General features: G+C 41.4%; 1 protein-coding gene, 1 long non-coding RNA gene and 1 pseudogene across 5 annotated transcripts in view; 2 read left to right on the forward strand and 1 right to left on the reverse strand.

Annotated features, from left to right (window-relative positions):
* Positions 1-63: 63 nt before the first annotated feature.
* LOC145538131 (uncharacterized) overlaps positions 64-22,937 on the forward strand; it is a 68,778-nt gene continuing 45,904 nt past the window's right edge. For all 3 annotated transcript variants that reach the window (XR_014076654.1, XR_014076653.1, XR_014076652.1), the window contains exons 1-2: positions 64-326; positions 6,676-6,765. This is a non-coding gene — a long non-coding RNA (uncharacterized LOC145538131). The remainder of the gene's footprint in view (positions 327-6,675; positions 6,766-22,937) is intronic.
* LOC145538127 (uncharacterized) overlaps positions 4,031-22,937 on the reverse strand; it is a 54,491-nt gene continuing 35,584 nt past the window's right edge. The window contains exons 9-11 of one of the 2 annotated variants that reach the window (XM_081569638.1): positions 17,221-17,327; positions 6,623-6,735; positions 4,031-6,055 (exon numbers count right to left, since the gene is read on the reverse strand). In XM_081569638.1, the coding sequence (XP_081425764.1) occupies positions 6,041-6,055; positions 6,623-6,735; positions 17,221-17,327 (235 nt within the window). In that variant the 3' untranslated portion in view covers positions 4,031-6,040. The remainder of the gene's footprint in view (positions 6,056-6,622; positions 6,736-17,220; positions 17,328-22,937) is intronic. The other variant, XM_081569639.1, reaches the window with a different exon arrangement.
* On the forward strand, positions 21,355-21,448 carry LOC145540015 (U6 spliceosomal RNA; annotated as a pseudogene).

A 22,937-nucleotide genomic window follows, 5' to 3' on the forward strand; every position in this document is an offset into this window, starting at 1 on the left:
CGGGGTGGGGCGCCAGCGATTGGCTGGCGCGACCCAGTGACGTCACCGTACGCTGGCAACAGCAGTTTCCCGGTGTCCTGGTTCCCGGGACTCTCGTCCCCAACGCCCGGCCAGCTCAGCTGGCTGAGGGACCACGGGCCGACCCTGCGCGGTGGAGGGTTCCACTGCGCAGGAAACACGTGTCCTGCTTTATGTCTTCATGACACCGCTTTTAGAAGTTGTCTTGTTGATATATTCGTTTGCCTCGCCCTTCTCAAATGTAAACGCCCTGGGAGCGGGGACTATTTCTTGATCATCGCCTTCGTGAAGAAATGCAGCTTCGGGAGGTACAGTTATTTGTTGAGTGAATGAATGACGAGCTAGGAATCTGATTAAGCGGTTCTCAAATTTTTTGGTCTCGGGACCCCTTTACACCTAAAAATTACTTAAGGACATGTAAGAACTTTTGTTTGTGTAGGATGGATGTGTACATATACACGCTTATACATATGTATTTCCTTGTTAAGAAAACAGGAAAAAATTTAAATACATTAATTCATTTCAAAACAGTAAGAAATCCATTACAAGTTATCCTTGCTGCTAAGTCGCTTCAGTCGTGTCCTACTCTGTGCGACCCCATAGACGGCAGCCCATCAGGCTCCGCCGTCCCTGGGATTCTCCAGGCAAGAATACTGGAGTGGGTTGCCATTTTCTTCTCCAGTGCATGAAAGGGAAAAGTGAAAGTGAAGTCGCTCAGTCGTGTCTGACTCTTAGGGACCCCATGGACTGTAGCCTACCAGGCTCCTCCGTCCATGGGATTTTCCAGGCAAGAGTCTTGGAGTGGGGTGCCATTGCCTTCTCCCAAGTTATCCTTAGAATATCAATATTGTACACTCACAAGCGAGAATGAAGAGGAATAGCTACGACTAGCTGTGCTGTGCTTAGTCGCTCAGTCGTGTCCAACTCTTTGCAGATCCCATGGACTATAGCCTGCCAGGCTTCTCTGTCCATAGGATTCTCCAGGCAAGAATACTGGAGTGGGTAGCCATTCCCTTCTCCAGAGGATCTTCCCAACCCAGGAATCGAACCGGGGTTTCCTGCATTGCAGGCGGATTGTTTACCAGCTGAGCTACCAGGGAAGCTCATAGCTATGAATACTGTTATGTAAATACTTTGACCTTGTTGGTCCCTTGAAAGGATTCCAGGAACCCTGGAGACCACACTCTGAGCAACTTAAATCTAGTTTAACTTTTTATATGTAGGAATAATGAAGTCCCCAAAAGTAATTTATAGTAATTCTGCTATATTTATAAAAGTAATTTATGGTAATTCAGAAAACTAATTCTGCTATTCTGAGAAGGTGACAGTGGAAACCAGGGTTCTTCTATTACTAGCCCAGGGTCATGTTATTATGTTTTCCCAAGCAAAGCAGGTAACGTCTCCATTTAAAAGATACCAAAGCTGAGGCACAGAGATCAGAAGATGTTTGGTCACCACTACCACCTAGTGGTGGACACCTGCTGTGTCAGGATTAGGACTCAGCTTCCCACCTCTTTATGGGGCCTCATCATTCCCTCATCTCCTGGTGTCAGGCCTTGTGTCTGGGTCGAGGCTAACCAAACTCCAGAAATCTGGCAGAGGAGACAAGGATGCATTAATTGTGTAAGAATACAAATATGGACACAGGGCCACATTTGGCCAGATGGTAATATGTGCTGTTTGTTGAGTGGTGCATCAAGTGCTGTAAGAGACAGAAACATTCCTAAAGACAGATGGAGTGAGGGAAAGCCTCATAGAAGAGATGAAGTTTGAACTGGGGAGGGGGGCGTGGGGTAGATGGGAGGCCTTGGAGGCCAGGAAGTAAATGGAGAAAGCAAACAGACAGAGCAGTAGTGGTAGCAGATGTAAATCTGACCACAGTAACTTCGTGAGCCAGACAAAAATGTCTGTAAACAAACCCAGATGAACCATCCAGAACATGTTTCATTAACATTGCTGCTGCTGCTGCTAAGTCGCTTCAGTCATGTCCGATTCTGTGCGACCCCATAGACGGCAGCCCACCAGGCTCCCCCATCCCTGGGATTCTCCAGGCAAGAACACTGGAGTGGGTTTCCATTTCCTTCTCCAATGCATGAAAGTGAAAAGTGAAAGTGAAGTCGCTCAGTCGTGTCTGACTCTTCACGACCCCATGGACTGCAGCCTACCAGGCTCCTCTGTCCATGGGATTTTCCAGGCAAGAGTACTGGAGTGGGGTGCCATTGCCTTCTCCAGTTCATTCACTTTAAGCTACCACATATCTGACTATAACTGACTATAAATGCTAGATAGTTAATATAAAAAAAAAAGACGACTGGAACCAGAAGAGGATAAAAATGCTCCAGTTGGTGGGAACTGGGCGGTTTGAAAGAGAAAAAGAGGGACCTGAGATGAAAGGCCAGAGAATGATTAAGAAGGAGTGGTACCTGTTGTTGTTGAGTCTGAACCTCAACTCCCTGCCCCTGGATTATTGTGTCCTGACTTCCTTCCTATCTTTGCTTACCACTGTAGCATTCAATCTAAAGTGCCTGTTTAATTTTCCTATACTCCTTTTCCACCCAGCACTCTCCTGCTCAAAATGTTCCACGGCTCTGCATTATCATTACAGCAAAATCTAAATGCGCCAGTTGGTCCCTTAAAACCTGCCACAATATAGCACCAATCCACTTCTCCAGTGTCATTTCCTAAGCACTCCTCACTGAGACCCCCATCAGATTAGTTAGCTCAGGCATCCAAACACACAGAGGACTGTCTTTTTTTCCCCGCTCACATTTTAACATCTCTGAAATTAGTCAGAACTTTTCTCTACCTGCTCCAGCTACATTGCTTCTGCACTGAGGAAAAACTCACTCATCTTGTTGTCCTTAGTGACCATTCTTAGCCACTATTCATTCCTCCCAGAAAAATCATGACACTTGGCACTTATTGTGTTTCTTCCTCTCTTTTGGCACCAGGTCATATAACAACCCCAAAGTGCTGTTACTGATGTTCATCAAACAATTGTAAGGTTTTTTTTTTAAATTGACAGCTCATAAATGATAAAAACCTTAAAATAGTAAATTGACTATCCAATGGGAAAAAAAGCAAGTACTGTTAATAGACTCTTCAGAAACTGCTACATATATACTAGCAGACATGTAACACGTCAACTCATTTAAAAACTTGAATTGTGGTGAAATACATATAACATAGAGTTTACCATCCTAAAGATTTAAATTTTATTTATTTATTTATTTTTGGCTGTGCTGGGTCTTCATTGCAAGTGGGGGCTATTCTAGTTGCAGTGCATGGGCTTCTCGTTGCAGTGGCTTCTCTTGCTGTGGAGCACAGACTCTAGGGCACGAGGACTTCAGTAGTTGTGACTCCTGGGCTCTAGAACATAGGTTCAGTAGTTGTGGTGCATGGGCTTAGTTGCTTCACGGCATGTGGGATCTTCCTGGATCAGGGATCGAACCAATGTCTCTTTCATTGGCAGGTGGATTCTTTCTCCCCTGAGCCACTAGGGAAACCCCCATCCTAACCATTTTTAGTGTATATAGTTCAGTAGCATTAAGTACACTCACATTGTTATCAACCAATCTCTAGAACTTTTTCATCTTCCCAAACTGAAACTGTATTCCATACCCATTAAACAACTCTGCATTTCCCCCTTGTCCCTCTGGTACCCACCATTTTCCTTTCTGTTTCTGAGTTTGAGTAACCTAGGTACTTCACATAATTGGAATTATACAGTGTTTGTCTTTTTGTAACTGGCATACACAGCATAAAGTCCTCCAGGTTCATCCATGCTGTAGCATGTGTCAGAATTTCCTTCCTTTTTAAAACTGAATACTATTCCATTGTATGTATTTACCACATTTTGCTTATCTATTCATCCATCAGTGGATACATGGGTTGCTTCTATCATTTGATTATTATGAATAATACTTTATGAACATAGGTGTACAGTTATCTCTTTGTGATCTTGCTTTCAATTTTTTTGGATATATAAACCCAGAGATGAAATTGCCAACTCATATTATATTAGTTCATTTTAATGTGAAATTTTCACATTCACTATTCTCCAGGATGCTCCTTTTTGTTTAATAGTATGACTAGTGCATCTCTCCACATAAGCGCCTCCATATCCATGTTGTTCTTCCTAATGAGTGCACAGTATTCCACTATATACACTTCCTGTGATTTATGTCTCTGAGAACCAGTTGAGAGACATTTAGTTGTTTCCAATGTATAATTAATAGTACTGCTGTGAACATCTTAATACATATTTCCTTGCATGTGTCTGAGAGTATATCTATAGATAGATAGATGTACTCTCAGATAGATATATCTATAGATAGATAGCTAGATACTCTATAGATAGATATACTCTCAGACACATGCAAGGAAATACATATGCATGCCTAAGTCAAGGCTATGGTTTTTTTTTTCATTTTGATAGACATTGTCAAAATACACCTAAATGAACACACAGATTTTACACTCCCATCCAGTGGATGGCAATGGCAAATCTTTAAAAAGTTCTCTTTTTTTTTTGAGCAGAAACAATTTATCAGGAAGCCTCACACATTTTACACATTGGATATATAAGTTCTGGAGATTTGTTAAGTTGATGTCACTATTCCATAGGCTTGCTTACCCTGACTATTTCAACTCATGCCCTAATGTTTACTTTTAATGTATGAGGATCTTGACTTCCTTGCAAGGTGCTAAGATCCTCAAGAAAGGACGTAATTTACCATAACCATCCTTAACCTCCACAATTAGTTTTTTGCCCAGAACATACCAGAACTTGTTACATTATACATAGAATCAATGGCAGTTTCTAAGTGCTAAATGAAGAGATCTTTAGCCTTTTTTTTTTTCTATTTTTCTTGTGTAGCTGCTGTAAGTGAAATAACTGGAATCACTCAATTCTAACATCAGCAATAATACCAGTCATTAATATTAATTTTTGAAAGTGTACAATGAAACAGGTATTATCTTAAAATACTTGACATGTGTCACCTCATTCAATGCTCACCAAATGAGTATGTGCTCTTCTTCTCTGTATCTTATGTAAGGAGAAACTGAGGCACAGTGAGGTTAACTGACCTGCCCAAGGTCACCTGAAAAGCTGCAGGTTTCCACAGAGAATTCTTATTTCATCTTAATTGCCCAATCTATGCTTTTTATCCCTGCAACACGTACAATTTAACAAATCCAATTTATCATCAATATATTGATCCATGACACCTCTTCCATTTCCCATGGAGCTGTCTGAAACTTTAATGTGGGTACAGGTTGCAATAAGCGGAGGTTTCCTCATTTGGGGTAAGATCCCTATTTTTAGAGATGTTGTCTTTCAGAAAGTGGTTATTATTTCCCAAATTCCTGTTGTCCCCAACAATAGATACATTTATGAAAGAAGTTTTTTCTTTTCTAGATAAAGATCATGATTTCCTTCAGATTATAAACTTCACATGCACAAGAGCCCCAGAGAAGAATTCCACTTATTTTTACTAAGACCTGTTTGTGAAACCCACATGTTAGAAAATGACAAGCATGATAAGACTAACACTCTTCTGAACTTTCATGAAAGAGTCTTATCAAATTTTAGAACTTGAAAGGGGCTTGGTTACAGTGAAAAATATGATTATGGTACAAGCAATATTTTTCCAGGCACATCTAGTTGTCCATGGAAATAGATAGAATCCATATGGATATATGGCATTCATATTCAGTTTTTAGCCTGTGAAAAAATGAACAGGAAATCATAAATAGAAAAAAAGAAAAAGGAAGTTCAACTTCACACAATAGAAAGGAAGCATATGTAAATCATCACCCGCCCTAAGAGGCAGAATGCTGAACACTGAAGAATTGGTGCTTTTGAACTGTGGTGCTGGAGAAGACTCTTGAGAGTCCCTTGGACAGCAAGGTGATCAAACCAGTCAGTCCTAAAGGAAATAACCCTGAATATTTGTTGGAAGGACTGATGTTGAAGCTGAAGCCCCAATACTTTGGCCATCTGATGTGAAGAGTCAACTCACTGGAAAAGATCCTGATGTTGGGAAACATTGAAGGCAGGAGGAGAGGGGGTGACAGAAGATGAGATGGTTGGATGACATCATCGACTCAATGGGCCTGAGTCTGAGCAAACTCTGGGAGATGGTGAAGGACAGGGAGGTCTGGTGTGCTGCAGTCCATGGGGTCGCAGAGTCAGACACGACTTAGTGACTGAACAATGACAAAAAGAGGCAACACAGCACAGCTTCATAAAGAATTTAGATAAGTTCACCGTTTCAGACCCACAGTAGGCTAATGGGAACCAGAATGTGTGTGTGTGTGTGTGTATTGGGGTTGGTGGGGAAAGTTCAAAGAGAGGTGGCAGAGTCTGCACTAAACTTTGAGAGAACTGTGCTGTTCTCTTCCTGCTTGTCCCTTGGTACAGTCATCATCCATCAGAGTGGAATGATGGTTTAGGGGAGTGCGACTTCGAACCCCAGTGCTCATCCTCTCATCAAGCCCATGTGCTACTCCAGGCATCATCTACCCCAACAGAGTACCCAGCTCCATACAGTGCCCCCTGGTGGCTGCTACTCACAGGCATAGATAGCCAAGAGCATACCTTTTTCTTCTTTTTATGAGTAATACTAGATTTCTTGCTGTTTTTCCAAATAGATCTGAAGGTGTCTGAAGAGATCTGGGGAGTGACTGTAATTTTCAAGACTGGCAGTTTACCTGAGAGGAGGAAGAACATAGTAGTGATGGGTAGGCTATCTCACAATTCCATTTGATGGACTGGGTCTTAGCATTCTGAGCAGAGCATTCTCCCACATTTTGTTAACTGGGCAACTTTCCTTTTACCTAATACCTTTTCCTTATATCTCCTTGATGTGAGTGATCATATTAATTTCTGTAATAACTTCTTGTACTAGTCTTTTCTTTTTCTATTCCACTGTCATATCCTTTACCTGGATCATTCTAGTTGCCTTCTAATTAGTCCTCCTAACCTCACACTTCCACAATCCCAAATCCATCCTGGACGCAGGTTCCAGATTAATCATCCAAAAGCAAAGTTCTTATCTTTTAGTTCATCAGCTCTGATAACATTACTGATTCTGCATCTTTAGCAGATATCTCTTATTTGTGCTTGTCAAGCCTCCACTGTGGCTTCTTGGTGGAACAGAACATTGAGTTTCCTTTGGGGTTCCACTCCCCTGCCCTCCAGGGGTGGGTATATAACTCAGACCTGGCCAATTCATGCATTTCTTCTCCCTGGCAGTGACCGGTCAATGGGTGTACATGTAACTTGTGGTGGTCCAATGAATGTGAAGAGAAAGGATCTTTCTTAAGATTAGACAGGCAGAATGTAAACTCCTGGCTAGTGCTGCCCTACTTGCCACTGTGCAGAAAAAACCTGCCTAAGAATAAAGTCAACCTAGAAGCAGGACTTACAGGAGGTGGGAGTAGATGGCATCATTTGAATCCCTGACTCTAAGGGAAATTTAGCTAGAACCAACCCCAGACTTTCCATTATATGAGCCAATAAAATTTTTTTGGTAATGAAATCAGTTTGAATTGGTTTCATATAACTGAAAACCAAGATTTCTCACTGATTTTCCTATATAGATCTGTGATATTGGTGGCACTAGTGGTAAAGAACCTGCCTGCCAGTGCAGGTAGACTTAAGAGATGTGGGTTCAGTCCCTGGGTCAGAAAGATACCCTAGATCTTTGAGTGGCAACCCACTCAAGTATTTTTGCCTGGAGAACCCCATGGACAGAGGACCCTGGCAGGCTGCAGTCCACAGGGTAGCAGAGAGTCTGACATGACTGAAGTGACTTAGCACGCACACATTATGATTTATAAGAAATACATTTGGTCATTCAGGTGACCAAATATATATGAGAAATATACATTCCTTGTGGTATTTGTCCATGGTTCCTGGCTCACAGCTCCCACAACCCTTGGGATTTCCTGAGAGATAAGAATAATGGGACTAGCTTGTATTATATTTGGTCTCAAGTCCTGAAAACCCTTCAAAGCCATCAAGGTGAAATTAATGTCTTTTTATTCATAACAAGCCCCTTCTTACCATGGGCTGGGACTATGTTAATAAAGTGACTTTCAGAAATTCCCTAAAGAGTGGGACTGCTTGCCAAGGGAACCAACCTGGAATGGAGGTTTGAAACTTTCAGTCTCTGATTTCCAGGGAGGGGAGAAGAGGTTGGCGGTTAATGGCCAATGATTGGCCATTGGTTAATGGCCACCAATGGCCCATGATTTAACCAACCATGCCTATGTGATGAAGCCTTCATAAGAACCATAGGATGAGGTTCAGAGAGTGTCCAAGTTGGGGAAACAGAATGCTTCCATGTGTTTCTGTGCTGGCTTCCAGACACCAGGAGGACAGAAGCTCCTTTGGGACCTGACCCTGTGTACATCTTCAGCTGGTTGTTGATCCATAGCCTTTAATGTCCTTTGCAATAAACTGACAATTAGTGAGTAAACTGATTTCCTGTATCCTAATTGAACCTAAGGAGGGGCTAGTGAGAGACTCTGATTTATAGTCAGATGGTCAGAAGTACAAGTAACAAGGGGCTTCCCAGGTGGCACTAGTGGTAAAGAACCCACCTGCCAATGCAGGAGACATAAGAGACAAGGATTCTATTCTTGGGTCAGGATGATTCCCTGGAGGAGGACACGGCAACCCACTCCAGTATTCTTGCCTGGAAAATCCCCATGGATAGAGGAGCCTGGCAGGCTACAGTCCACAGGGTCACAAAGAGTTGGACACAACTGAAGTGACTTAGCATGGCTGCATGGCACACAAGTAAGCACCTGGATTTGAACTGAGGTTGAAACTTGAAGATGGCTGTAAAAGTGTGGGATGAGGTCAGGCTGGGTACAGTAAAGGGTGGTGGAGGGCAAGGGGCTTGGAGCTGTAAGACAATATGGTTTATAATTTCAGGACGTGGAAAGGGCCAGAACCTGGGTCACTGAGGGTCTGGGTGGTAAAAATGTGCCTGGGAGAGAAAGGAGTCAGTATCCTAGCTCGATGATTTCCCCTGGTGATGGATGGTTATCAGTATTTGGTGTGCTAGGGGGTCCTTTCATCCCATGGCTCATACAGAAAATCAGGGTGTGTGTTAATGTGGTGGGGGTCTGCTCTGATGCTCCACAGTGGGGTTTGTCCAGGACAAAATCTAAGGTAATCATCTTCCAGGGGCATGCCTATACTGGGAGGGTGTGCAGTAGCCCCTTGTATATCCTAGGTCAATTTTTTAATTAAATTAATTGATTTAATTAAGAATTTTAAACTAAGTAATTTAAAAATTAAGTCAATTTAAAATTTAATTAATTAAAAGATTAATTAATAATTAATTTTGCTGTGTTGAGTCTTAGTTGTGCCTTGCGGGGTCTTCCTTGGGCCAAGTGGGATTTTTTGTTGGAGTGCACAGACCCTCTAGTTGTGTCATGGGGTCTTAGTTGCACTGTGGGATGTGGGATCTTAGTTCCCCAACCAGGGATCCAACCTGAGTTCCCTGTATTGGAAGGTAGATTCTTAACCACTGGACCACCAGGGAAGTCCTTTCTTGGGTCCACTTTTGGCCCAGGTCTATGTTCCCTCATAGAGCAGCAGGTTATACAGATGCAAGTCTGCTAGTTGACTCAAGGGGCCATGCTGAATGTCTCATAAAGAGCCTGGTTTCTCACTTGGGCCACTCTGAAGGGGTCACTGGCTTCAACGGCCTTTGACAAAGGACTGGTACAAAGGACTGGCTGACTGATCTATAGCAACCTAAAAGAGTTTGAGGCAAAGACAGTCAACTCCCTGCTTGATCTCTTTTCTCCTCTTCTAAAATAACTCATTTTTTTTTTAAGTGTAACAATGTGCCCAGCTATAAAAAAATCTATTTTCCAGTCCTCCTTGGCATTAAGGGTGGGCATGTGACATACTTCTCACCAACTAGACATAAGCAGAACTACCCTGGGAATTTCAGAGATTTTCCTCCTATAGGTGTCCACAATTACTCCTTGTCCCTTCCTACTTCTGGTGTGGGATAGAAATGGGAGGCTACAGGTGAAGCAGCCACTTTGCAACCATGAGGTTAAACCTTGAGGATCAACGATGAGGATAACCTTGCTGAGGTTAACGGTGAAGAAAGAGAGGGAACCTGGGACATGAATGACCTGCTGGAGTGTCTGTTACCTCCCCAGTCTTCCTCTACTGTAGTAAACCACTGTAGCTGGTTCTTTTCCACACAGCCAAGCATCGTCTCAGTAGGTGTGAGTCATAGTCAAGGAGAGAAACAAAGCTCAGAGTTTAAAAGAAAGAAACAGGATAGGTCCAAAGTAGAGGAAGACAAGGTCTTCAATAGGAAAACCAGGTCCAAAGTCTTGATCACTGAGAAAGGCAGGAAGAGTGTGGGACTCATGGCTCTGGCTGAAAGGAGTTTTGGGGGTTGGAGACCATTTGAAATGGGGCCATCAGTATGGTTTGGGGGCCAGCCTGAAGCCTCAGAGTGTTGGTGTAGCACCAAAACCCACAAAAGACTGTGATGTTCCCTGAACATACTTTCGGTCATCAATTTCTTCTCCTTCTAAAGTTTTACCCATTCTTCAAAGCTCCAAGTCCTTAGCAGAAGCTGAGATGACTTAAGATAGTATTAGATACTGAGATGGAATTATATAATGGTGACTGGCATGGTGAGAAAGCTATGCTCTGTTCAATTCTCTAAAAATATTTCAATCAAAATAATGCATACATATAACTAAACAATTAAATATCTATTTGAAATAGTCCCCTTAATTTCTTTTATTTCTCACATAGCTATCATTATTTCTTTCAAAATACTTAAACTTATTTCCAGTCTCCTGTTAATTCAGTTTTTAATGCAGTATTCCCCCTTTTTAAAGTCCTCCATTTTTCTGACCTCAACCATCATCTGAGACTCCCTTTTCTACAGTTCTTCTGATTTCTGGATTCTGTATTCTTTGTCTATGTGATTTATTCCCTCACTTTTCTCAAGTATATTCTCTGGAAGCTTTCTGAGAATGGATACAGAGGAGGTAGAGAGTTTGAGTCCTTTCAAGGTACAAACATCTCTAGCTTCCACTCACACTTGGTTAGGAGTTGGGAATGTGTAGAGTTCTCACAGAATTGTCATGGCAGAGCTCCTTTGCCTCTAGTTTTCAGGTATGAAGTCTATGATTTTCCTGACTCCCAGTCCTTAATGTGCAATCTTTCTTTTTCTTTTTATGTACTGTTGTGTATGCTAATCACTCAGTCGTGTCCAACTCTTTGTGACCCCATGGTCTGTCCATGGAGTTGTCTAGGCAAAGATACTGAAGTGGGTTGCCATTCCCTTCTCCAGGGGATCTTCCCGACCCAGGGATCGAACCTGGGTCTCCTACACTGCAGGCAGATGCTTTACCATCTGAGCTAGCAGGGAAGCCCCATATGTTGTTAGGATCTACCTTTTATTCCTAGCATTCTGAAAGCCATGATTGTCATGCACTGTGCTGAGCACTCAGTGGGCTCTTTCAATATGCAGCTTTATGTACCTTGGTTCTGGGAAAGTTCTTGGTTTATTCCTTTGATAATTCCCTTCCCTCACTTCTTTCTTTTCTTTCTGAAATTATGAGTTAGCTACTGGTGCTCTTAGACTGATCCTCTTGCTCATATTTTCTCACCAATTTTTCATCTCCCTATCTTTTGCTCTACTTTTGAAGACTTTCTTGACTTCATTTTTCAACAATTTGTTTGAAGTTTTTATTTTCACTTTCTGAGAATCTAATTTTTTTCTAATCTTTTTTCATAGCATCCTGTTCTTGTTTTATAGATGCATGATCTTCCGTTTCACTGAGGGTGTTATAACTTATTTCTTTTTAAAGTTTTTCACATAGTCTCTATATCTTCAGGGCTCTTTTATTCTCTTTGTTTCAGGCATGGTTTTCTGTGTTGGAGAATTGCTTCATGTCTCTGGAGATTCTGAGATTTCTGTTCACAGTGAAGCAAGAGGCATCTAAAGGCTGAAGAGAAGCTCCTGTGTATGTGCAGGGCTTCTTTGAATGGTGAGGGAGTGGCCAGCTGTCAGCATCTGGAATTCCTTTCTCTGGGGCTATTCAGTTTTTCAAAGAATACCCCAGTCTTCTACATGACTATCAGCCTTCTGGAAGCAAGGCAGACAAAGATAACTTGGGTGAAGAGAAAGGCTGAATCCCAGATGTTCAATGTGTAGGATTTTCCTTACTCCTCCTATTTCTAGCTTCTCACCTCAAGCTCATTGCTGGGTGTCCTGGGTCTGCTGAAAGGCTGTTTCATTTTTCCAGAGAAAACTACCTAAGTGTTCTTTCTGCTTCTACCCTTGCCTCCCCCCGAATCTGTTTCAATTTAGAGCTGGAATGATCCTGTTAAAGTGTGGGTCAGATCAGGTCACAACTCAGCTTAAAATTCTCAGGTGCTTTTCCATCTCAATAGAGTTAAAAACTAAAGTTCTCATAATTGTCTAGAAGGCCCTCTGCCCTCTACACTTCTTGGAATTTTTACCTTATTACCTTCTGGTTCTCTCTCACCCCATTCCAGCCCTGCTGGCTGCCTTACTGGCACTGGAACACACCAGGTAGGCTCCTGCTTTATGACCATTGTGCTTGCTATTCATTTACCTGGAATGTGCATCTCACAGATATTTACATGGTGTGCTCCCTTCCTCCATTGAGTCTTTATTCAAATGTCCCTTTTCCCTGGCAGCCTCCAGCCCCTGACATATACACACTATCTCCTTTTCTTGCTTTATTTTTCCTTGAAGTATAATTTCCATATGATACACAATCATATATATTTTCCTTCTTTTTGAAGTAGCTGATTTACTGTCATTCTCCACTAGGAAGTAAGCCCTATGAAGGCAGGAATTCATTGCTCAATTATCAGCATTTAGAATAGGGCCTGGCACACAAAAGGCATTTAGTAAATGTATGTGAAAGAAATAAGTATGAATAAATAAACAAAGTGATCCTGAAGTATTCTGGTTCTTTTTAAAAAAAATTAGTCAAAAAACAGTGCTGTAAGATGTGGATAGAGACTTGTCTTTCTGTTAAATTTTTTTTTTAAACACATGAAGTTGATGTTTCTGAGGAAACATCGTTATTGTGTGTATTCCATCGTTAAAATAGGTCATTAAGAACTCCTTGGCTGGCAAATAAATAGCCTTAGGCTATTCATTTGGATTTCATGAGAGAAGGAGAATTAGAATTAAAAATTAGCTTAATAACTTATTAATGATAAGAACACAGAAGCAATCAGAAGAACATTAGTGCTCTAACCAGTGGTATTACTAATTGCTTTTAATGTTTAAAATGATGTCATATTAGGGCTAAATGGCAAGATATTTTCCCTGTAGAATCCAACCAAGTAACCTTGGTTTGAAGAGTCTTTTCTGGTATTCAAACTAACAAATCTGATTGAACTGCTCCAGCAGAAATATCTCGTAATTATTTGGTTCAAAATATGAATGCATTCAAACTACTCATGTGCTACCACATTTGGTAGCTGATTTCTTGAACTAGAAAGGACATTTTAATGCTTTTTAAATGAATATTTTCAGGCAGGTATTTCATGATCATCTTCCTACTTATGCAAATTGAACCATTTACCAAGCAAGCGCTATGTTTTGCAGCTCCAAATACATACTCAGTGATAATTATTTTCCATCAAACCATCTGAGACCACCCATCATTAGCACCCACTGCAGCCTAATAATGTCTTCTGGTGCAGTGTGTAATGAGAAAGTTGCTACAGTGCCAAGAAAAACCAAATGAAATCATTAACCTGCCTTCTGTTTATTGAGCCTAAATTAAAGTTAAATTTAAATTAATTTTAACAGAATAAATCTGTTTAGTTTAAATTCAACTTAAATGGACTAGGAAGTAGCTGTTCTGTTTCTCTAAAAATAGAGAGATGATCTTAAAATCCTGGAATCATCTGATTGGCTGTTAAATGGCAATACAGTAATTTCAGTTTAAAAATGACAGTGGGAAAAAAAAGTGCCAGTGAAATTAACAGTAATATTATAATTCTCTCTAAAGCTGCCAGTGTTAAAACAAACTGCAGTGAAATTATGTCATGTCTCTAAGACTTTTATTGTAGAAATGATAGAAGACTGGATGCTATATCATTTCATTCTCTCCACATAATCTACCAGATAGTGTACCAAGATGTGTCCCGTGTTTTATTAACATTGAGTTTGGATTTTCAAATGTGTTCCTATGCTGTCTTTCATTGAGCTTTATTGAAAAGGACCTTTCTTTGTACACACTGCTATTTTTAAAATGGATAACCAATAAAAACCTACTGTATAGCACATGGAACTCTGTTCAATGTTATGTGCCAGCCTGGATGGGAGGGGGATTTGGGGGAGAATGGACGCACATACATGTATGGCTGAGTCCCTTCACTGTTCATCTGAAACTATCACAACATTGCTAATAGGCTATACCCCAGTACAGAATGTTTTGGTGTTACAAAATAAATAAATAAATAAATAAAATTTAAAAATAAAATAAAATGACCTTTCCTCATTTTTCCACCAGCAGTAAGAGTGGCTATCATTATTTCTGGACATGTATATTGTGAAGGAGAGGACAGGTGTGGCCAATACTAAACAGCTGTTTCCACATGTGATCCTCTCACTTTCAAAGGATTGTTGTTGTTGCTCAGTGGCCCAGTTGTGTCCGACTCTTTGCAACTCTATGGACTGCAGCCCACCAGGCCTCCCTGTCCCTCACCATCTCCCAAAGTTTGCTTAAGTTCATGTCCATTGCATTGGTGATGCCATCCAGCCATCTCATCATCTGATGCCCTCTTCTCCTTTTGCCCTCAAACTTTCCCAGCATCAGGGACTTTTCCAATGAATCAGCTGTTTGCATCAGATGACCAAAATACTGGAGTTTCAGCTTCAGCATCAGTTATTCCAATGAGTATTCAGGGTTGATTTCCCTTAAGACTGAGTGGTTTGATCTCCTTGCTATCCAAGGAGCCCTCAGGAGTCTTCTCCAGCACCATAGTTCAAAGGTGTCAATTCTTTGGTATTTTACCTTCTTTATGGTCCATCTCTCACAACTGTACGTGACCACTGGGAAGACCATAGCCTTGACTATGCAGACCTTTGTAAGCAGAGTAATGTCTCTGCTTTTCAAAACATTGTCTAGGTTTTTCATAGCTTTCCTGCCAAGAAGCAAATGTCTTCTGATTTCATGGCTGCAGTTACCATCTGCAGTGATTTTAGAGCCCAAGAAGAGGAAATCTGTCACTACTTCCACCTTTTCTCCCTCTATTTGCCATGAAGTAATGGGGCTTAGTTGTTTTTTATTATTTAGTTTTAAGCTGGCTCTTTCATTCTCCTCCTTCACCCTCATCAAGGGCTCTTTAGTTCCTCCTCACTTTCTGCCATTAGAGTGGTATCATCCGCATATCTGAAGTTGTTGATGTTTCTCCTGTCTATCTTGATACTAGCTTGTAACTCATCCAGCCCGGCATTTCTCATGATGTGCTCAGCACATAGGTTAAATACACAGGGTGACAGCAGACAGCTCTGTCATACTCGTTTCTCAATCTTGAACCAGTCAGTTGTTCCATACAGGGTTCTAACTGTTGCTTCTTGACCCCCATACAGGTTTCTCAGGAGACGGGTGAGGCAGTCTGGTATTCCTGTCTCTATTTTAGAGTTTTCCACAGTTTATTATGATCCACACAGTTAAAGGCTTTGAAGCGTAGTCAATGAAAGAGATGTAGATGTTTTTCTGGAATTCCCTAGCTTTCTCTATGATGCAGCGAATGTTGGCAATTTGATCTCTGGTCCTCTGCCTTTTCTAAACCTTGCTTGGACATCTGGAATTTCTTGGTTTGCATAATGCTGAAGCCTAGCATGCAAGATTTTAAGCATGACCTTACTAGCATGGGAGATGAGTGCAATTGTCTGATGGTTAGAACATTCTTTAGTACTACCCTTCTTGGGAATTGGGATGAGGATTGACCTTTTCCAGTCCTGGGGCCACTGCTGGGTCTTCCAGACTTGCTAACATAATGAATACAACACCTTGATGACATCATCCATTAGGGTTTTGAAGAGCTCTGCTGGACTTTCATCGCATCCACTAGCTTTATTAGCAGCAGTGCTTCCTAAGGCCCACTTGACTTCACTCTCCACAATGTCTGGCTCTGGATTACAAAAGAATTACAAGATCAAAAAATACCCTTAATGCTCTCTCTGTACCTATCACACTTGAGCCATTCTTTGATGATCCAGTAAGCATATCAGAATCTTATGAGGGCTGTTACTTTAGTTTTCCAGTTGATACCTGGAGAAATCTTTGCAGGTCAGGTTGGGAGAAAGAATAGAGAACAGGAGACAAGTCCTCAGAGAAGAGGTGAAGATAAGAGTACAGGGCTTCTCTGGTGACTCAGATGGTAAAGAATCTGTCTGCAATGCGGGAGACCCAGGTTTGATCCCCTGGGGAAGATCCCCTGGAGAAGGGAATGGCAACCCACTTTGGTATTCTTGTCTGGAGAATTCATGGACAAAGGAGCCTGATGGGCTACAGTACATGGGGTCGCAAAGAGTCAGACATGACTGAGTGACTAACACTTTCACTTTTCAAGAGCACAGGAGAAAAGAAAGAGCAATAGAGAAAATTTCGTTTCAACAACATTTATCACCTAGATCAAAGACTACATATCACATCCTAAGAGCCCTTGCTGCTGCTGCTGCTGCTAAGTCGCTTCAGTCGTGTCCGACTCTGTGCGACCCCATAGACGGCAGCCCATACAGGCTCCACCGTCCCTGGGATTCTCCAGGCAAGAACACTGGAGTGGGTTGCCATTTCCTTCTCCAGTGCATGAAAGGGAAAAGTGAAAGTGAAGTCGCTCTGTCGTGTCCGACTCTTAGCGACCCCATGGACTGTAGCCTACCAGGCTCCTCCATCCATGGGATTTTCCAGGCAAGAGTACTGGAGTGGGATGCCATTGCCTTCTCCGAAGAGCCCTTGAACTTAATGCAAATCACTGGCCACACAACGGTGGCCAGCCTCTGACAGTGATCCTGGTCATCACTTAGCTCCAGCCAGTTACTCAGTGGAAAAAGTGGAGCAAGTTGTGAGTAGGGCAGCATTTGGGAAGGAGTGGATGTGGACAGGTGAAGGGGAACACAAACTGAAAACACCTACCTGTCTTTCTGGCTCTCAGTGCTTCAAGTAGGTCAACGGCAGCCTTTTCTCCCAGGACATTGTTTCCAAGGTCAATCTCCTTTAAGTGGGCAGAGTATTTGATCAGGCTGACCAGAGAAAGGGACAAAATAAAATGATGTTGTACCAAGCATGGTTACGCAAAGAAACGCAATCCAGTTATTTTGGAGTATGCTCTTTTTTCTTTTTTTTTTTAAGGTCCTCTCCACCACTCCCTCCTCTCCCTCCCAAAGATGCGGCACTGACCCCATTTGAAACTGGAGACATCCTGAATACAGTTTTCCCCCCAATTTAATCTCTCTAGTTTGGGTGTCTCTCCTAAGTAAGCTGGTACGATAAGGATTTTAGTTGCCTTAAATATTCCATGCATTTATTTATTCAAAAGATATGGCATGTTATTCCACAGTGCTTCTCAGTCTTTTAGATTTTACACACCAGTAAAATGTCAGATAACTAGGGGGTGGGGAGACAGACAAGCATCAGTTTGGCAACTTTTGGTATGTCTAATAACTTTCACCTAGTAACACTATAAAAGAACATATATTTCTATATAAAATTAGGAAGAGTACAGTCTCAAAATAAAGGATATTCTATTTTTAAATTGAGTTTTTAAAGACGTTTATTTATTTGGTTGTGTTTGGTCTTAGTTGCGGCAGGCAGGGTCTTCCATTGAGGTACACAGACTTTAGTTGTGGTGCATGGGTTCAGTAGTGCAGCATGTGGGCTCTCTAGTTGTGGAACATGGGCTCCAGAGCACATGGGCTCAGTAGTTGCAGCGCGTGGGTTTAGCTGCTGTGTAGCATGTGGGACCTTAGCGCCCCCACCAGGGACTGAACCTATATCCGCAGCATTGCAAGGTGGATTTCTAACCACTGGACCACCAGGGCAGCCCCCAAGGTTAGCTTCTTAAATGAAGTAAGTTTAGCTTTATGAAAAATGAACACTCTACCTATCTTTATTTTTCTAGTCTCTTTGAGGATCATTGAAACTTCATTCATTTCCTGGCCTTGTCCTGCCAAGTGGACTTAGGGAATCTCTGGCATTGTAAGTGGGCATGGAATCTGGGTGAGGTCCTAGGTTCTGAAGTCCTGGGTTCTGAGTCAGTTTTTACCTTTTGTCAACCCTGTGATCGTGGGCAGGCCACATGCCGTCTTGGGTCTTACCTTCCTCATCTGTAAATTTGGCCTCAAAAGAGTGAGTCTGCCTATTTCACAAGGTTGTGGAAAAATAGAATGACGCCATTTTTATGAAAGCATCTTGCAAAATGCAATACCAATGATGCTATTAATTCTGGGTGCATAGTTACTAAGTGCACATTAAGTGCCTGACATTGCAGGGACTAAAAGCAATTTAACACATGGTCTTGAGACTTCCCTGGTGTTCTGGTGATTAGGAATCCCCTTCAGCTGCCAATGCAGGGGACACAGGTTTGACCCCTGGTCCAGGAAGATTCCACATTGCCATGGAGCAACTACGCCTGTGTGCTACAACTACTGAGCCTGGGCTCTGCCACAATAGAAGCCACCATGGTGAGAAGCCCACACGCTGCAACCAGAGAGTAGTTCCCACTTGCTGTAACTAGAGAAAGCAGGAAGGAAGACCCAGGGCAGCCAAAAACAAACAAATAAGTAAATAAATAAAATAAAAACAACCCATGGCCTGTGCTCTGAAAGAAATTATCATAACTATCAATAAAACAATTTTAAGCCTTTACCATGTGCTGGGGATATGAAATTTCAGTTAGGGTCAGTAGTGAATTCAAGGCCATTCTCTTGCTTCCTGTACACATTTTCTATTGATTGAGGAGCCAGAATTCAAAGCCAGGGCTGAATGGTCCTGCCAGACTCTGCCTCTTGAAGATCTCACTCCCAAGGAAACAGTTTGCCTAATCAGGACTTGACAGGCTTTGGCTTCCTAAACTGCCTGACTATGTCCAATTCTTTCAGAGAAGATGAGGGAGAGCTGGGATGCTTCAAGGAGGAAACGGAGAAAGGGGAAGCACCAAAGGAGAATGGAAGGTGTTGAAGACAAACTTTACAACTCAACAATTCTATATCTAGGTCTGATTCCAGAGGCCATGGATTTAACCACTATGCTACACAGGCCTCACAAGAGCTATGGTTTTATGGAGCATTCACTATGCATCAGATGTGACCATGGCCACCCACATGTTTAAGCACTTGTGCTTGGCACAAAGGGGCCTTCCAAGGGTATGAGTGGGGCTGAAAGCCAGCCAAGGTCTGTTTGCCAAGTCCTGGGCATGAAGCATAGACCTGGAAGAGATAACTTCCTCTGACTCATTGGTGAGAGGAAGTGCCTTTTAATTCATCTACCCAAAGGGGCTCTTTATATAGAGGTGCTAGTTGGAGCCTTAGGCACTATATTTAGCACCTCATATATGATCTCATTTACCCTACAACAATCTTTTTAGTTAGACATCGTTATTGTCCCCTATTTTACAAATGAGGGCCTGAAATACAGAGAAGATATTTAACTTGCCTGAGATTAAATTGTGACGCAGGGATGTGAAAGTAGGCAGTGTGCTTGAAAATAACCATGAAGTATGATTCAAATATACCAAGAAAATGTTCTAATTTTCAGTAGTTCTTAATATTTATAGTTTAAAAAAGAGAACAAAGAGATCCAAGTATTTCGTGTCAGAACTAAAAAAAAACACGCAAAAGGAATTCCTGGTCCTGGTGCACATTGTTAAGTTGTATTTATAACCCTGGCACACACGGCCAGCAGCTGCACAGGACCCTGTGCTCAGAAGGGCTCCTCACTTGGTTTAGTGCTCTGTCATCCTCTTGAAATTCTTAATAATATTTGAACAAGGGCCCATGAGTTTCTATTTGCACTGGGTCCCTACAAATTCTGTAGTCAGTTCCTGTTGTCATGTTTAGTGTGGTCAGAGCAGAAAGTAAAATCTGACAGTCAGCTTTAAGTAATTGTATTGTTCTGTCAGCCCTATAGACCACTGTTAGAGGAATCCTGGTCAGGGGGAGGTGTGGTTCATGAGATGGGGAACCAGCAGGGTTCCTGCACCCAAACCAGCATTTGAGTTTCTGCCTTGAAGTCAAATCCTCTGATACTGCCTTTTGAGGTAGGCTTAAGCAGCAGAGCTAGGTAAAGACTCATTACACACAAAAGGCATGATATCTCTTGACCCTGGATCAGCTAATCTGAAGGTGAGGCTAGACCCAGGTGCTACCAAGGTTGCATAGTGCCAGGAGGCAAGCAGTGGTTAGTGCCCCATGGTCTCCATCACCAAATCTTACCCCAACATAAATGCATATGCATAAGCCACTCCAAGTAAACATTTAATTAAGCAGACCCATGAAGCTGACTTTGCTAGCAGGCCCCCTCACAAGTCCCTTGCCTCCTCATTCATCCGCTGAGCTCCTCCTTTGTAAATCCTCAGGACATTCAATGATAAAAGGTGAGGAGCCATAAATCTGTTCTCCAAAGTGCTCCTGGAGCCTGTTTGCTCATCCTCCAACTTGCTCTACAGCTGGCCCAGAACTGGACTTGCCAGAGTGCGGGTGGAGGATTGTGAAGATGGTGCTTCTACTTTCAGGGCACCAGCCTGTCAGTACTCATAGAGGTGAAGAAGGAAAATGAGTGTTAGACCTGCAGATGTAGAAATATGGAGGGGAGCTATCCTTGAGGTGAATATGCAGCTCACTTCAGAAGTCACACCAGAAAATAACCCATGAGATAAAGTGAGGCTAAAAAGCCCCAGAGCAGATGAATGATACAAAGATCATGGATATTAAATTTGGGCTAAGCTGTCTTTATGAGTTGATGTTGTAGGTCACTAGAGTAGTAAAGAGAAAGTCTTAAAAGCAGCTAAAGAAAAAGACAAATTACATTCAAAAGAAAAAAGATAAAAGTAACTGCAGACTTCTTTTCAGAAACAATGCAAGCAGAAGATAGTGGAGCAACATCTTGAAAGTATTAACTGTCAGCCAAGTATTCTATACCCAGGAAAAAAAATCTTGAAAAATGAAGGCAAACATACTACACATACTAAAACTCAGAGAAGTCATCCCAAGTAGGTCAGGACTATAAGAAATCTATAAAGAAAGTCCTTCAGATAAAAGGAAAATGATACTAGTGTTGTCTTTGGCAACACATATACTGAAATTGGAACAAGAGAGATTAGCATGACCCCTGCACAAAATGAGGCACAAATACATAAAATGTTTTAAAAAAGGGAAAATGATACTAGAGAGAAATTTGGATACAGCCAAAGGAGTGAAGAAGACTAGAAATGGTAAATGTGTGAATAAGTATAAAAAACTTTCCCTTCTTTTTAAGAAAATATTAACTGCTTAAAACAAATATAATGATAATATGTTTGGGGATTTATAACATTTATAATAGTAAAATATATGATAACAGTAAAACAAAGAATGAGAGGGAATGGAAATGTAACTGTTGTAAGATTCTTAAACTATTAGTGAAATAGTATATTATTTGAAGGTAAATTGTGATAAACTAAAATGAATAGTGTTATCATTAGAGCAACCACTAAAAAAAAATACAAGTATAGCTAATGGAACAATGAAAGAGATAAAAATGGAATTATAAATATTACTCAATCAAAAAACAGGCAGAAACATAGTTTAAATTGAACAAAAAAACACATGAGACAAAGAAAACAAATAGCATGATGGTATGTTAAAATCCAGTCATATTGTTAAGCATATTAAATATAGCTGTCTAGATAAACAACAATTAAAAGACAGAGATTGTCCAAATAGATCTTTTAAAAATAAGATCTCAACTATACGCTGTTTATAAGAATTTAGATAGAAAATATAGATAGGCTAAAAGTAAAAGGACAGAGACAGATATATCATGCTAATATCAATCAAAAGAAGATTGGAGTGGATATATTAATATTAGTCAAGCTAGATTTCAGAGACAGGAATAAGACCAGAGATAAGAGAAAAATATTACTAGGAATTTCATAATGATAATGAGGGTCAATTCTTCAAGAGACTTAAGAACCCTAAAAGTTCATGCACCTAATAACAGTGCTTCAAATACATGAAGTAAAACTGATTAAACTGCAAGGAGATATTTGTTGTTGTTGTTCAGTCTCTAAGTCATGTCCGACTCTTTGCAATCTCATAGACTGCAGCAGGCCAGGCTCCTCTGTCCTCAACTATCTCCTGGAGTTTGCTCAAATTCATGTTCATTGAGTTGGTGATACTATCTAACCATCTTATCCTCTGCTGTTCTATTCTCCTTTTGCCTTCAATGTTTCCCAGGGGGCTTTTCCAATGAATCAGCTCTTTGTATCAGGTGGCCGAAGTACTGGAGCTTCAGCTTCAGCATCAGTGTTTCCAATGAATATTCAGGGTTGATTTCCTACAGGATTGACTGGTATGACCTCCTCGAAGTCCAAGGGACTGTCAAAAGTCCTCCAGCACCACAATTAGAAAGCATCGATTCTTCAGCGCTCAGCCTTCTTTATGATCCAGCTCTCACATCCATACCTAACTACTGGAAAAACCATAGCTTTAACTATGTTAAACTTTGTTGGCAAAGTGATGTATCTGCTTCTTAATACACTGTCTAGGTTTGTCACAGCTTTCCTTCCAAGGAACAAGTGTCTTTTAATTTCGTGGCTGCAGTCACTGTCTGCAGTGATTTTGGAGCCCAAAAGAAAAAAATCTGTCACTGTTTCC

Source organism: Giraffa tippelskirchi, chromosome 2, assembly GCF_054371585.1.
Source record: "Giraffa tippelskirchi isolate mGirTip1 chromosome 2, T2T-mGirTip1v1.2.pri, whole genome shotgun sequence".
In the NCBI taxonomy this organism is placed as follows: Eukaryota; Metazoa; Chordata; class Mammalia; order Artiodactyla; family Giraffidae; genus Giraffa; species Giraffa tippelskirchi.